Source organism: Falco rusticolus, chromosome 4, assembly GCF_015220075.1.
Source record: "Falco rusticolus isolate bFalRus1 chromosome 4, bFalRus1.pri, whole genome shotgun sequence".
NCBI classification, from domain to species: domain Eukaryota; kingdom Metazoa; phylum Chordata; class Aves; order Falconiformes; family Falconidae; genus Falco; species Falco rusticolus.
The window spans coordinates 48,319,770-48,334,786 of NC_051190.1; the positions used below are offsets into that span (position 1 = coordinate 48,319,770).

A 15,017-nucleotide genomic window follows, 5' to 3' on the forward strand; every position below is an offset into this window, starting at 1 on the left:
CCCTGTGATGGTGCCCTGGGCTTAACCCACTCTTGGGGCTCTTCTGATCCCTCTCAGTGGGCTGGGGGGGGTGTGTCTTCAAGAAGGACACTTGCTGTCACTCTGGCAGCGCCAAGAGCCCAAAGGAAACCCTGGAGCAAACCCTCCATCCACCTCCATGCAACAGTTACTGTCCCTGCACAAAACAGGGAAACTGAGGCATGAACTGAGGTGCCTCAGCCTCGTAGCATCAGCTCACTACCCCTCTGGGTACCGGTGGTGGTGCTGGTGCTGGCGCATACCCAGCCTTGCTCAGCAGTGGAGGCAGGAGGAGCCTGGCTGCCCCCAGGGCTCAGCTGGGGCCATTTAACCCACAGACTGGTTTCACCTGGAGCCTGATGGGTCTCAGGGCAGGTCCCTGACTGCCTGCTGGGAATCCCGGGCGGCCGCTCTTATAAACCAGCAGCCTGCTTGCTCTAGGGGTTTTTTCTTCCTCGCTTTTCACTTTGTTTCTTAGGAGCCTTAGTTTGGAGGTGGTGAGGGTCTGTTGTCTGCAGGTCTTGAGGATGTAGTGTCAGGACTTTCTACCCTTCCCAGCACTGCCAAGCAGGTAAGGACACAGCAAACTGCTATCCCTGGGGGCTGCAGCCCAGAGCAGGGCTCTGCCCTGGGGCTGGTTGTGGTCAGGAAGCATCCCAGCACTGTCCTTCTCATCTGTGATGTCCTAGATGAAGGATGACCTCGTCATGTAGCTCTGGAGTGGCCTTAGGGCTCAGTTCCCAGCCCAGCTGCAGCACCCCAGTGCCAGTACAAAGAAATTCCTTCCCGGCGCTGCATCTCCTTTTGCCACAGAGCCACTCGCTCTCCCTGCTCAGCCAGGAGGATATCCTTGAGAGCTTCAACAGGTACGTGGCTGCTGGGCTGTCTGTGCACACGGGCTCAGACCTGCTCTTGCCTTCTGTTTGTCTCCAGGACAATGTGTACCTTGTCTGGGGTGGGTTTAGGTTTGTGTTCTAGCACCAGGTGGCTCGCAGGGTGCAGGCTGACATCGCTCCCCTGCAGCCAGAGCAAAGCTGGTGGGTGGCCCTGGCTCTCCCTGGTGTCTCCGCTCTCTGAACTGTTGCAGCTGAGACCAAGCAGGGCTGCACGTACCAAAGGCCACCAGCTCACACCTGTGTCCCTGCTGCCCTGGCAGGAGCTTCTGCAACGTGAACGATGCTCTGGGAGCTGATCTGTTGGACTGCAACTTCTCCATCCCTGACCCACAGCTGGTCCGCAGGATTGTGTCCCAGGTGGAGTTCTACCTCTCAGATGAGAACCTGGCTAAGGATGCCTTCCTCCTGAAACATGTCCAGAAGAACAAGATGGGCTTTGTCAGCATCAAACTGCTGACGTCCTTCAAGAAGGTAGGCGGCCCATGGTGCCGGCCAGCTGGGGTGGGAGGTGGACTTTGTGTGGGGGTGTCTGGGTGTGCTCTGGCTGTCCCTGGGGGGGTGTATGGGGAGGTGGTGCTTGGGTTGTCTGTGTCCTGGCAAAGTGCTGGTGGTGCAGAGCTGGGCTCTGCTCTCTGCCTTTGATGTGCTGCAGCAGCTCTCAAACGAGGGAGCGTGGCTGGGGAAGTGGCGAACGGTTCTCGGACCACCTTCAGGGCTAGATTCACCTCTTCTGCCCATAGTTCCCCCTGGCTGCTTGGGAAGAGATCATCCCTTAACTAAAAAAGCTGCAGGGAAGCACTGGTGGTGTGACATATGGGGAAGCCATAGCTTGTTGCCGCAGACCAACCGCGAAGATGCTCCCATGAAAGGGAGATGTTGCCTTTCCATTGCTTCAGGCTGATGGGGTTGCAGCCTGCGTGGATGATGGGTTTAGGGTGGTCCCTGCCTGGGGAGACTCATGGGAACTCAGCGGCCCCCTCTCTCCCACAGGTGAAATACCTGACACGCGACTGGCGGCTCACGCTTTATGCCCTGCAGTTCTCCGAGCTGCTGGAGGTGAACAAGGAGGGCACCAAAGTGAGGCGGCGGGTCCCCATCCCAGAGTCCCTGCTGAGCATCCCCCCCAGCAAGCTGCTGCTGGCCTGGGAGCTGCTGCCCCAGGAGCAGGATGTGCTGCCGCTGCTGCAGAAGAATTTCCTGGAGACCATCACAAGGTTGTTCAGCCCCTTCGGGGCTATTGCCTCCATCCGCATCCTGCGCCCGGGCCGCAAGCTGCCCTCGGATGTACGAAAATACACGTCACGCTTCCCCGAGCTGCTGAGCAAGTGCTGTGCGCTGGTGGAGTACGAGAGCCTGGAAAGCGCCTGCAGGGCCTTCGAGGACCTGGGCCACCAAAGCCGACTGGGCAGTGAGAGCATCAAAGTGGTCCGGCTCTGCGGGAAGGGCTCCAAGAAGAAAGCTGGAGCTGAGAGGGAGGTGGCGAAGGAGCTGGGGGACCAGCTGGGCTGGAAGGCACAGGTGGCATCCACACCGGTACCCTACAGCATCGGGGACTCCCTGCTCTGCAGCTCCCTGGAGCCAGACGGTGCCCTGGTGTCACGGTCCCCCCTCCTGAGCAAGGACCCCCCGGCACCCGACTGGCCCAGCGGTGACTTCAAGCCCAGCGCCTTCAGCAGTGCCTTCGCCGGGTCGCTGCTCACCAGCAAAGTCTTCCCTCCGCTGGGCACAGGCTGGAGCACCAGCAGCTGCTGCAGCCTTTGCTCTGGCCCCGAGAGCCGCAGCAGCTGGGGGAGTGGGCTGGGCGCTGGTGCCCCCTGGCACAGCCCCGCTCTGGATGCCAGCCCTTTCCCCAGCCGTGCCCTGGCAGCCAAGCGGGTGACAGAGCCCCTCAGCCTGCAGGATGGGGTCCTTCGCCTGCCCCACGGCCCCGATGGCACCAAGGGCTTCTGCAGCAGCTTTGGGAGAGGGGAGCTCGTCCTCCGGCACTGAGGATCCTTTCCGTTTGGGTTCTGGGTTTGTCTTTTTTTTTCTTTTTTTTTTTTTTCCTCCTCTCGAGCAGCAGAACTCTCTGTGGCCCCCGAGAGCTGCGGGTGGTGGCGGTGCAGCTGCTGCAGGGGACAGGAGTTTGGGGCAAGGACGATGCCTGGGGAGGGTCAGTGTGCGAGGTGAGATGCTGAGCAGCACCGGGAGCTGTGCCATGCTGAGGCCACTGTGCCCACCCGGGGTCCGGAGCAGCTCGCACCACCCCAGTGGCATCACTGGGGCAGCCCTAAGGAAGGGGCTCAGCCCCCCAACCCCCGGCGCTGGGGTGCTGCCCCGAGGGGACCTCAGCTCGCACCCGCTGCCGGACCTGGCGAGGTGATGCCGCTTCCCGAAGGCTGCGTCGGCCCCAGGCTGTGGAGCTCAGGTGCGAAACGGGCAATAAAGGGACCAAGTTTCCAGGCACTTTCTGGCTGGTGTGGGTTTTTTGGTGTTTTTTTTCTGTTTCCCCCTAGGGAGGCTGTTGCGGCCACCGAAGGCGCAGGCAGGCGAGGGGAGAGGGTCCTGCCTGGCAGGTGGCTCCTCCATCACCGCTGCTGGGGTGATACCGGGCTGTGCAGCTGAGCGTGGACGTGAGCAAGGGCAGGATTGTCCTGAGGCTTGGAAGGGCTTTGCACCGAGCGCTGTCCCTGCTGCAGGGGACGCTGGTTGTGTTCAAGGCTAAGGGGTGGCAGCCCTTGTTGTGGTGTGCGTCCAGTCCCCCCCTCAGCCCCCAGGTCTGCCCTTGTCCTGGGGGCTCTGTGCCACTTTCTGCGTGGGGCCGTGTCCATGGGTCCTGCAGGGACCTGTCTGTCGTAGCTATCCCCAAAGGGCTGCTTCCCCTGGGGAGAGGGACAGGGGAGTGGTCCTCTGGCAGGGGCTTGGCCCTGGGGGGGGGGGGGGGGGGGGGGGGGGCGGTCTCGGTGCCCTTTGGGGCTCGCTGGTTCTGACCTGGGGCTTCTGCACCTCTTGGGTGCCATTTCCCCGTGTTCCCTCCCACACAGGCACGGAGCGGGATGGAGAAACAACATTTAATGGAAAACAATAAGACTTGCCAAAACATCAAACTTGCTAAATCCCACCCAGTACAGAGCACTCTTTGCTCCCACTCCCCCCAGTACAGAACAGTCCTCCCCTGATCCCCCCTCTCCCCACCCCTCATGTGGATTATGTGGATTTAATCCCCCCAGGCGCTGGCTCCCCCCTTGCTGGGGGGCAGGAGCCAGGTGTTCTGCCTCTTGCCCTGCTGCTATGGTGCTGCAGGTGGGGACGGTGACAGGTCCCAGTCCATGTCCCCCCACAGCTCCTGGGGCTCCATCTCAATGGTGTTGAACACCTCCAGGCTCACCAGGGAGTCCGTCATCTCGGAGACGCTGTAATCGCCATCGAACAGGTCTTCAGGCAGGGCGAGGGAGCTCAAGTCACAGCAGGGCACAGCTGGGCTGGTGTCCCCAGGGGTGGGGACGCTGCTGGGACCCTCCTGGATGTGCCCTGCCGTGTCCGAGGATAAACCAAAGAGCCTCAGGGCCTCCTGAAGAAGCACCTCTTCGGGCACATCATAGCTGTCTTCTAGATCCACAACCACTTGGTTGTGGGGGGCAGCAGAGGGGCTGGGGGGGACATGGCTGCCTGGGGCTGCCCCCGCAGGGGTGGCCGTGCTGCAGATGGTCTCTTCGGGCTGGCCCTGGATGAGCTGGGAGCCAGCAATGGATGTTGGCAGCACCAGGGGCGCCGGGGCCACGGCTCCCCCCTTCTGTGCGTCAGGCACAAGGTGTGGCAGTTGGCCCTGGGGGGTCCCGGAGTCCCCCCGGGCACCCCCCAGCAGAGAGGTGCTGCTGTAGTTGGCTATGGCGGTGACTGGTGGAGGCAGGATGCTGCTGGTCCACTGAAGATGGAAGAAGCGGGGATCAAAGTAGCATCCGCACGGAGCCCTCTGCAGCCCTGCGTGGGTGAGCGGGAGCCGTGCTGAGCTGGGGGGACCCTCCAGGGCCACCCCCCCACCCAGCCGGCCCCCAGCGCTGACATCCCCCAGCCCTGCACCGGGTGTGTGGGGAGCTCCCCATGGGGTGAGCAGCTGTGCCAGGGGGACAGGGTCGCAAATTGCGGGTGGGGCGTGAGCCTTGGGGAATTCTCTGGAAATGGGATTTCCTGGGCACACACCAGCAGGCGAGGGCAGACACACTGGTGCAGGCTGCTGAACCCCCGCCCCGTGCGGAAACTGCCAGGGAAGGGGGGGGGGGGGTGCCGAGGGGACAGGGGTGCCAGAGGGGACAGAAGTCTCCGTACCTGCGGGGGGCTCCAGGGGGACCTCGGGTGCCCAGGCTGCAGGGGGGGGCTGCTCCTGCTTGGCCGGCTGGGACGGGCTGGCGGAGCCTGGAAGAGAGACAGGAGCGGTGGCCGGGGCTCGCCTCCACCGGTGCCCCCGGGAGCGTCCCCGGGCTGGGCGGCTGGGTCGGTTCCTACCTTGGGGGCAGAAGGATTTGGGGAGCTCAAAGTTGGGAAGCAGCTGGAGCATCGGGGGGCCCCAGGGGCTGCACCCCGAGGGCTGCAGAGGTGGGAGCTGCAGCGGGGGCCGCACCATGGTCCCTCCTGCCTCGGCTGCCAAGGACTCTCGGCCGTAACCAGGGTGCAATGTTGGGGCGCCCCGTGTTCCAACGGCCCCGGCGGCCCCGCCCCCCGGCAGGGCAGGGGTTAAGGGGGCTGCAGGCAGCTCTCGGCGTGGGGGCAGGTGCCTTCGGCTGGAAGCCTCGGTCCCTTCCCCGAGCTGGGACACCCTGGGGGTCAGCGGGACGGGGAGGGAGCCCCATGCGGGGGCGCTGGGCCGGAGGGGGGGCTGTGCGGGGGGCTGTGGGGCCGGCAGGTGTTGCACCAGGGGGCAGCGGAGGTTTGAGCTCCAGCCCTCGCGGTGGTCGGGAGCCTCTGGGGGAGGAGGAGGCCGGTGGGGAGCGAGGCAGTTGTGTGTATCCCGGCGGCAATTCGCAGAAATCCCTGGATGGGGTCGGGAGGCCTTGTCCTGACGGCAGTTTCCACCTGCCAGACACCAGCTGGGAAGAGCCTGTGGCTGTGCCGAGCTGGGAAATTCCTAAAACCGGTGGGAGATGAGACCTTCTTGTGGCAAGGACTCAGGGCGCCAACGACAAAAGGTGCCCGCCTGGTCCTGCTCGTTGGACACGACTCGTGGGATGGGGGATGGTCCCGGCCACGGTGACCGCGCGCTGGTTGTGTGTGAGGGGCTCAGTGCCATGAGCAGGACGGGAGAGCAAAGCTGCTCCCCTGGCTTCGGAGAGAGCAAACATCCCAGCGGCATCACTGGGGACTGCTCAGGTGGCAACTGGGCCATAAAAAGATGAAGTTTCCAACCTCCCCAGCTCCTCCTGGGGAGGGAAAGGGTTGAGGGGGGCTGGGGTGCCCCTGGCCCCTACAGGCGGCTCTTAGGGGCTATGGGGGCAAGTGGTTTTTGCTTTAAACAGTATTTTTCAGGGAGGAAAAGGACAAGTTGATTCAGCTGAAGCGTGTGGGGATGAGGCTGCACCCGCAGCCTCCTGGGGCCACGGCAAACACGTTTGTGGCCATTTTGCCCACCCTCCCACGTGCGGCATTGACTGGAGGGACGCAGAGTAGGACACAGGACCTCAAGGGGTAAGGTTCTGCATCATCACTCGGTGGCATGCGTTCCCCCAGCCCCACCCCCACCCCCCTCCCGTAGTGCTGTCAGCTTTTAGCCTCCTGATGGAGAAACACAGAGCTCTGGATCCCCCCGGGAGGGGGCTGTGCCTTCCCTGGGTCCGTGACACCCGGGAGGGGATGGTACCCGCCGCTGCATGCTCCCAGAAAAGGACTGGATGCTGCACAATGTCCACCGATGAGGTGCTGGGGCAGCTTGTGCTCTACAGGACCCCAGGGACCGAGTCAGAACATCCCCTCCTGGTACATGGAGGATTTGGCACTGCCAAGGGCATCCTGGTAGGAACAGAGACCTCTCGCTCCCGCTGTGTGAATGGTGTGTGGGGTGGGGAGCTGGGGCACCTCCTGCCAGGAACTGGAGGCCAAAGATCTCTTCTGGCCCATACCCCGTTAATTAAATGGATTGCTCTCTTGTTAGCGAGGCGCCTCTGGCTGCAAGACCGTGCACGTAACTCGTGGCAGGGACCGATGCCCGGGACATGAAGGCAACCACACTTTTAAAAACATAAAACTTTATTTCATTTCAGAGAGCAGCTGAGCAGCCCTGCTCCTTGACACACACCATCCCAATGCCTTGCGACGCAATGCTGTGGCAAAGGGCCTCACCAGCCCTATCTGTAGGAATTCGCCTTGTGTTTAGGCAGGAAGGTGAAGCTGGTAGGTACGGGTCCCAGAAGCATCTCGCTGGAAGAAAGAAAACCAAACCCAAACAAAAATCAAGGAGAGGTTTGTGTTCAGTACAAGAGCCACCAGTCCCCAGCCAGTGCATGGCCCTGTAGCTCTGCAGCGACAGTGACTGCAGTCAGATGTGTCAAACCAAGCCTTTACCCTCCCCAAAACCTAGGGCTGCTGCACAAAGCCACCGCTGGTGCTGAGCTTCAACCCTGAACCCCAGCACAGGAGGGACCCAGCTGCCAGGTATAGGCAATGCCCTTCTTGCTGAGAGCTGGTGCCAAAACAGCTTCTTAAGTTTGGTGACCTGAATGCCACCGGGTTTGGTGACCCGCTCGCAATGACGCACCTAAAATCAACGTGAGCCTCTGAAAAGTTCCTCCCCACCTCTTAATGTTTAAGGTCAGGTCCTAAACCGATGTAAGCCAGTTCTACTGCCATCAGGTTTATCCTCGCTTAAGACTTCAACTAGTTCTCACTTTGGAACGCACATTGTATTTTCAGGTCAGAGTGACTTTCTTTTAGTCAAGGAGGTTTAACTTATTTCCTAGATGCTGGTTCAGTACAGCACCACTACAGCTTTCCGTAAGACATGTCAGAGGGAGAGTCACAGAACTGCACAGCAAGAGACTGCACCTACAGCACAGCAGCAGAAATAGGGCGCTCGGAGAACCCAGCTTCTGGTCAGCATCTTAAAATGAGCTTTAACAAATAAACCTAAATTGCTTTAAAATCTTGAGTTCTGGTGCCTACAAATGCCTATTATGTGGCACTGTAAAGGCCACAGGTTACAAAGGTTTGCGCAGCAGCATGCAGGCAGGTTCCGCTTGAAAAATGGCATTTAAAAATATACTTCTAACACGGTTTTGGGCAGCCGTTCCCAGTACTAACACAATGGGTGAGGATTAGCAAAATCAGAGAAGGCTGTAGCCACGCTCCGTTTTTGCTGATCTCTGTTTCCCCGAGATGGGAAATAGCAGCTGGCTGCTCCAGCTCTCATTCTAGCTGGCTTGGAGCTTGCGGAGTCATTTCCAGCCAGTGCCTGGGGACTCGTGGGTGTGGGGGAAAAGTTTCCTGATCTTTGCTGCTTGAACTCAGAAATCAGGTAATGAAAAAAGGAGAAAATGCTCAGCTCTAACCTGGGGATGGGGACCACCCCCCTGCTTGGTGTCTGCATGGGCCTTGTGGGCTGGGACTGTCTGGGCAGAGCACGGAGCGATCTGATGCTGAAAGCCTGAGATGTCCCTTCACTGCGCTCCGTTAGTTCCTACAACTGTCCTGGGATGAACAGCATGTCATGAGAGAGGTCAACTACCCCAGATTTGCAGCGGGTACAGAATGATGGGCTGAAGCACAGAGAGGGATGGAGAAAGCTCTTTATGGCAACTTCAAGCTCAGTTAAAACCTCCAAGTAAAGCGCTGGTTAACCCTGGCTGTTCTCTTACCACCTCTTAAAACTGATGGGAGTCATCACCTCCTCTTTGGGAGATGCATGCGTGTAGAGGAATGAAGCTGGGTTAATTAGCATTGATAATATACAACTGTGGGTTGGCTTCAGGGGTGTCGGGTTGGCTGATGTAGATAAGGTGCAGCTGTGGCTGGTTCTGTTAAGTGGTTGAGAGCTAATGGAGAGAGAGCAGCAGAGGGAGAAATAGAGAGGAAGAAGAGAAGAGAGTGGGCCCTGCATGAGGTGAAGGCAGCAGAGGGACTGTATGAAGAGTATGCTGGTATGAGATGGTAAAAGACCTTGTTGCAGCTTGGAGAGTGCTGCAACATGTGCAGGCAGAGTGGGGCTGCGTGGGGCTCTGTGATGTCCCTTCCTAAGAATTTCAATGAAATTCAGTGCTTTATTACCTTATTTTAATCCAATCATCCACGTTTTGGCTTGCCATCAGCGTCTCCAAATAGTCTCTTCCCATGTAGTAAGGTGGCCGCTCATTAATTTTCTGAGGTAGGTGTTCTAATAACCCAACTGGAATATACCTGCAATGCAACGTAGTGGCAGCATGTGCTATTGTTCAAAGGGTACGCACTTGCTGCATTACAGATCCTCTCAGCTGGGGAGAATTACCTGCACAGGAATGAGAGCCATTCCAGCAGGAACTTCCTCGTCTTCTCCACTCCCTGAGTATCTGACCCCCAGTGCTCAAGGCCATAGTTGGTGAAGTCTTTGAGGATATCAAATCTCTCGCTGGAGGAGATATCCCAGTGTCTCTGCTCCTTCATTTCAGTGAAAAGCCATGGTTTGATGAGTGCCCCTCTGTAGCCCCAAAAAAATGTGCATTGTTATTCCCATGACTGATGTTTCCGAGGATGCCAGTTAATTTAAGAGGCTCACGTGCAGCCGATGCTGCTTTACTTTCTCAATTTCAACAGGAAGCTGCTCTAAGCTCCCACAGATGCAAAATGACTTTACTAATTTTTAGAGTAGTTTCACCAAGAGGAAAGATCTCATGTTTTGGGTTTGCTTAGGTATATTTTAAATTCCATTTTTCCTCTTGCACCAACAGAGCTCAGAAGCAAAGGGGAACCACAGGCACTTGCCTTGCAATCATAACCCCCGAAACGCCCATCTGCATGGCTCGATTAGCATCTTCGTACGACAAAATATCACCGTTTCCTGTCCAGAAGGGAGAAGCCAGAGGTCAAAGGGATACGTGAGGGCAAGTCAAAATGAGTTAATCCAGGCATGGGATAAAATTCAAAATGGACACAAGGTCCAAGAGCCAGACTGTCCAAAGGGGCTCTGGGGCTCCTGTTGAGACTCTCAGGGATGTTCTGGATTAACGTTCCCCTTACAAGGAAAAGCAGAGCCTTCTCCCCTCCCAGCTCTTACCCTGAAGGTTTAGCTGGGACTCTTTGTGCCACAGTGCCCAAGGGAGAAAGCACCTGCTAAAAACCAAGTGCTCTGTATCCTGCCTGTCCCCTCCCCTCCTACTCTGCTCAGCGCTCCTCTCGTCTGGCCCAAGCACTTGGGCAGATCCGCGCTGCACCGGAGCTGCTGCATCATGTAGGGATACCCCAACCTTTCCCCCAGGCTGAATGTCCTTGGGAGCCTATTCTCGTATTTTTTAAAGGCATCTGAAATCAAACACGCAGCTTTTCCCAGCCCACGTGACAGAACAACAGAAAGACCTACCAAAAAGAGGCATGGGGCTCGCTATTTTTGCACATTCTGCTATGTAGTCCCAGTCAGCACCCCTCGTGTACCGCTGCTCCCGGGAGCGGCCGTGAAGCTGGGGAAGAAAGTGGCAGTGAGCCCTCACCGAATGTGACTGTTCACAGGGAAGGGGAATATTTCCTGTGGGCAGGAACTACCCATCCCCGTGCCGACGGGCTGGTCCCATCGCTTCCCCAGCCCTGCTGTGATGAGGCTTATTTGGCTGAAACCTCTGTTCCAGGGCACTGCAGGAACCATCTCCCTCTGTAACGGATGCAAGGCTCAGCAGCACCTAGGAAAATACTCTCTGCATCTGGATTTTTCTCTGTCATTAGCAGAAAATGCTAAGAGGTAGTACACAGCTCGTCAAAGGTGCTTGAAACAGCTACTCAGTTTGGGGAAGGGTAAGGTCACCCCCACATCGTGCTCTAGGCTGACATGCAAGCAGAGCCCCCCCGACACCAGCCAACAATCTCACGCCACAGCAAGTAATCCCTGTACCGTGACCATGGATGCTCCCCACTCCCGGATCTTGGGGATTATTTTATGAGCCACATTAATCTTTTCTTGCACTCCTGTCCGTATCTTCACAGTCAGTGGGACATCCAGCACCTGCAGAAACGGGAGAATGAGGCCAGGCTGGGGCATGAGATGGCTCCACCAGCTCATCTCCCACCGCTGGCAGGTGGTCTGACTCACCGAGTTCATCCCTCGGACGATCTGTTCAAACTTGTTGGACCGAGTCATCAGAGCACAGCCTCCTCCCTAGGGGACAAAACATGGCGCAGTCAAGACTCTCTGCCTCCTTGCGTAGTGAAGAGCCTCCGTGGAGCTGCCCAACAGCAGCCCTCTGCTCAGGGGATGCAGGTAAGGCTTGGAGCATCTCAACACTTGGAGAAAGTCTTACAGCTCTCTTCCTTTCCAACTTCTGCCTTTGACAGGCAGAGACAGCAACCATCCCCTGCTCTTTGGACCGCTGATTTGCCTTCTGGCTCAAGTCTAGCGCCCATAAAATGCACGGGGAGCTCTGGGTCAGACTGGCAGGAGCAGGTCACACAAACATCTACCGAAGGAAGCAAAACACACCGCAGAACATCTTCTTACCTTCTTGTAGACCAAATCAATGGGACAGCCAACATTGATGTCTACAAAGTCCACTTCAATTGTCTGGTTCAGGAGCTCTGCACACTTGGTCATCGTGTCTGGGAACGCTCCCTCCAGCTACCAAAGGGGGACAGGTTGCACGGGTTCAAGAAGCAGCTTTTCTCCTCTGAATCGAGTTACCATTTGTTTGGTTATCAAGATGATAGCACTCACCTGCACCCCAAAAATATCTTCGGTATGATGCCGTTTGAGGAGAGCCCACTCGGAGGACTGGCCCTGGAGCAGGTTTGTGCACACAGCCATCTCTCCGCAGGTGACGTCTGCCCCGAAGCGCTTGCATATCCTTCGGAAAGGGAGGTTACCGCACTGGAAGAGGCAGCAGAGAGATGGTTTGTCAGGAGATTTGCTCTGTTCCAAAGGTGGAAATGGCACATTTTGACAACAGGACAGACAATTTACCTACCGTGGTCAGTGGAGCCAAGTAGAGCTTGCCTTGGATTTCCAGCTGGAAAAAACACAAGAATGGAGGAGCATGTTAGCAGAGCTGAACCAGAAGTGGTTAAATGGGAAGATGTTCCAGCTAATAATTTTATCATTTGCCTTGGGTAAAACTCAGTGGGAAACCCAGAAAACCACCCGTTTTATTCAAGAACTTCAACTGTTCCCTGAGAACATATCATTTGGATAAAGAAACCAAAACTTGAACCGATCTGTTTGCACTGCTCAGCTTGGAGAAAACTCAAAGCAGTTACAGATACAGGGGCTAGACAGGCTGGCTAATGGATGCAAGGACGGAGGTGATGATGAGGAGGATGAAGGCAATGCTCTCACCCCGGGAGAGGACCATGCAGCACACACAAACGCACCAGCCCCAGCCTCAGCTCTCCTTGCGGAACATCCCCACCCTCACACAACTCAGCCCCTACCCTCCACCAGGCACAAGGGGCTGCAGCTTCTCTTGGTTTTCACCCCTCCAAGGACACCACCGCAGCCCCCAGAGCTCACCTTCCCGCATCCTTCCCCTCAGGAACGCAGTGCCCAGGCAGCTCTGTCCTCTGCCTGCCTCTCACCCAGCTAAGAGGTCTCTTCTGTCTTCCCAAGCACAATCTCAACCACTTGACAGGCACACAAGAGACGGCAGCCCTCGACCAAACTCTCACCTTCTTCTTCTCACACGATCGCAGCTTTATCGTGTCTTCGTCTGTAAGCGGGCCCACTGTTTTGATGGAGGAAGCCTCCTGGCGGCCTGTGGGGCTGGGACTCTGTGAGGTGTCTGTTTTGGGATCCTCTCCCTGCACTGGCAGCACAGGACATTCGGGGCTGTCCCCCAGGCTCTCCTGGGGTGTTGCGCAGTTGGACACCTCTTGCTTCTCTGCAGAGCACCCCGTGGCTTTGCCTCCCTTCCCACCATCGCTGTGGGGCTTGGCCAAACCACGGAGATACTCGTCAGCCTTCTTGAAGCTGAACTTCCTCTTGCGCAGCTGGTGCTGGAGGTCCTTGGAGAGGTTGTTCCTCACCAGCGACTTCCCTTCCCACTGCTTGGTCAGATCTGCATTGACGATGTTCTGGTAGCCATCCCCGAGGTGGGCCTGGGCGAAGCGGCATGTCACGCCATAAGCGCACTTGCCGAAGGTTTCAAAGAGCACGCAGCTGCGCCCCAGGTCAGCCGGCTTGGTGGCCATGTACTCGCCGATGTCGTGAAGGAAGCGGCATCGCGGCCCGAAGTAGCACTTCTCTGCACACCCCTTAGAACAACGAAGAGGAGGTTAAAACCTCTGCCCGCCACTTGCCTGCCCGGGCGTGCCTGTACCTTCCAGCACAAGCCAGATGAGCCTGGGTCTGCCCCGGCCCAGCCAGGGGCCAAAACTGCTCCGAGCGCCCCTCACTCCTCATGTCGCTGCCCCCTGAAACACTCCCAGGAACGTGCTGCAGAAGGGCAGTGACGTGCCCACTTGAGGGGATATTTTAGTGCTACATGTCAGGGAAGCTGACACTTGTTCTTCTCAGCTCATCCCACTTCACCCTCCCCAGCCAGCTGACGGAGGCGGTTCTGCCAGCATAGCCATGCCCTCCCTGCCGGGAGTGTCCCCTACGTGGTTCTACCTTCCATGTGCTTTCCTAGACTTAAATGTCAATGCAGCCTGTCCTTGAGCAGGAAGGGCCCCCCAGGGTCCCAGACCCCCTGTCCCAGTGCGGAGCAGGGCCCCCGCTGCCCTACCTGCGTTACCGATGGGCACAGCCTGCGCTGCTCGTAGCAGGTGGGTTTCATGCACGGCCTGCTCTTGTTCTGCCCCCGCGCCCGCCTGCGCTCCACGGGCTCCTTGTCCTCTGCTCCTGCATCCTCTTGGCTTTCCCCATCCTCACTGAGCTCCTCTGGCTTCACCCGCTTGGCGGGGGGCTCGCTCTCGCAGCCGCTGGCCTCCTTCTTCTCCTCTCCCTCCTCCTCCACCTCTTCCTCCTCCTCCTCCTCCTTGCTGCCCGGCTGCCCGCCAGCCCGCAGGTAGGCATGGAACTGCTCCTTGGAGGCCAGGAACCTGTGGAGACAGAGGCAGCCCCCGCTGTGTCCCGGTGGGTGCCCGGGATGTAGGGAGAGGGCTCTGCTGGGTGGGGGGGCTACAGTGGGATGGGCACAGGGTCGGGGGGCTATGGGGGGGCCGGGCAGGAACTGGGGGGCTATGGAGAGACTGGGCACCAACCGGGGGGCTACTGGAGGGCTGGGCACGAACCGGGGGGCTATGGAGAGACAGGGGGGTTACGGAGAGACTGGGCATCAACCAGGGGGCTATGGAGGGGCTTGGCATGAAGCAGGGGCGCTACGGAGAGACTGGGTACGAACTGGGGGGGTTATGGAGAGGCTAGGCACCAACCGGGGGGCTATGGAGGGGCCAGGCACGAACCAGGGGGGTTATGGAGGGGCCGGGCATGAAGCGGGGGGGCTACGGAGAGACTGGGCACGAACCAGGGCGGTTATGGAGAGACTGGGCATCAACCGGGGGGCTATGGAGGGTCCGGGCACGAACTAGGGGGCTTATGGGGGGTCTGGGCACGAACCCGGGGGGTTATGGAGGGTCCGGGCACGAACTGGGGGGGGCTATGAAGAGACTGGGCATCCACCGGGGGGCTATGGAGGGGCCGGGCACGAACTGGGGGGGCTACGGAGAGACTGGGCATCAACTGGGAGGCTATGGAGGGGCCGGGCACGAACCGGGGGGGCTACGGCGGGGCCCGGCACGTACCGGGAGATGGCAGGGCCGGGCACGCAGCGGGCCGGGAGGACAGGGGGGCCTGGGACCCGCACTCACCGGGCGCGGACCGGCGCCACCCCCGCAGCCGCCATGCTGCCGCACGCGGCGGTGACGCGAGGGGCGGGGCCGCGCCACGTGACGGGGCGGCACCACGTGACGGGGCGCGCGGCGGGGCGGCTATAAAAGGCCCAGCGGCGGGGTGGCGGCCTCACAGCGGCC

The 15,017-nt window shown here is 58.9% G+C and overlaps 2 protein-coding genes across 2 annotated transcripts; one reads left to right on the forward strand and one right to left on the reverse strand.

Annotated features, from left to right (window-relative positions):
* Positions 1 to 714: 714 nt before the first annotated feature.
* On the forward strand, positions 715 to 2,903 carry LOC119145872 (la-related protein 6-like). Its single transcript, XM_037382617.1, has 3 exons — positions 715 to 884; positions 1,175 to 1,385; positions 1,905 to 2,903. Exons 1-3 carry the CDS (start codon positions 715 to 717, stop codon positions 2,901 to 2,903), a joined length of 1,380 nt encoding a protein of 459 aa, XP_037238514.1.
* A 4,206-nt stretch (positions 2,904 to 7,109) lies between these two features.
* DUS3L (dihydrouridine synthase 3 like) lies at positions 7,110 to 14,911 on the reverse strand. The gene is made up of 13 exons (XM_037383011.1): positions 14,856 to 14,911; positions 13,772 to 14,087; positions 12,714 to 13,298; positions 12,017 to 12,058; positions 11,767 to 11,919; positions 11,554 to 11,670; positions 11,149 to 11,214; positions 10,951 to 11,061; positions 10,429 to 10,525; positions 9,834 to 9,909; positions 9,361 to 9,549; positions 9,144 to 9,272; positions 7,110 to 7,301 (listed from the first exon to the last, which is right to left on the reverse strand). Exons 1-13 carry the CDS (start codon positions 14,888 to 14,890, stop codon positions 7,229 to 7,231), a joined length of 1,989 nt encoding a protein of 662 aa, XP_037238908.1. The 5' UTR covers positions 14,891 to 14,911; the 3' UTR covers positions 7,110 to 7,228.
* Positions 14,912 to 15,017: the final 106 nt, after the last annotated feature.

Bases quoted from the DNA above. Each gene is read 5' to 3' on its own strand.
- LOC119145872 (XM_037382617.1), top strand. From the start codon at position 715: ATGACCTCGTCATGTAGCTCTGGAGTGGCCTTAGGGCTCAGTTCCCAG. The intron at 885-1,174 runs GTACGTGGCTGC...CTGCCCTGGCAG, and splicing joins ATCCTTGAGAGCTTCAACAG to GAGCTTCTGCAACGTGAACG. The intron at 1,386-1,904 runs GTAGGCGGCCCA...TCTCTCCCACAG, and splicing joins TGCTGACGTCCTTCAAGAAG to GTGAAATACCTGACACGCGA.
- DUS3L (XM_037383011.1), bottom strand. From the start codon at position 14,890: ATGGCGGCTGCGGGGGTGGCGCCGGTCCGCGCCCG. The intron at 14,088-14,855 runs GTGAGTGCGGGT...CTGTCTCCACAG, and splicing joins GTGGCGCCGGTCCGCGCCCG to GTTCCTGGCCTCCAAGGAGC. The intron at 11,671-11,766 runs GTGAGTGCTATC...CCCCTTTGGTAG, and splicing joins AAGATATTTTTGGGGTGCAG to CTGGAGGGAGCGTTCCCAGA.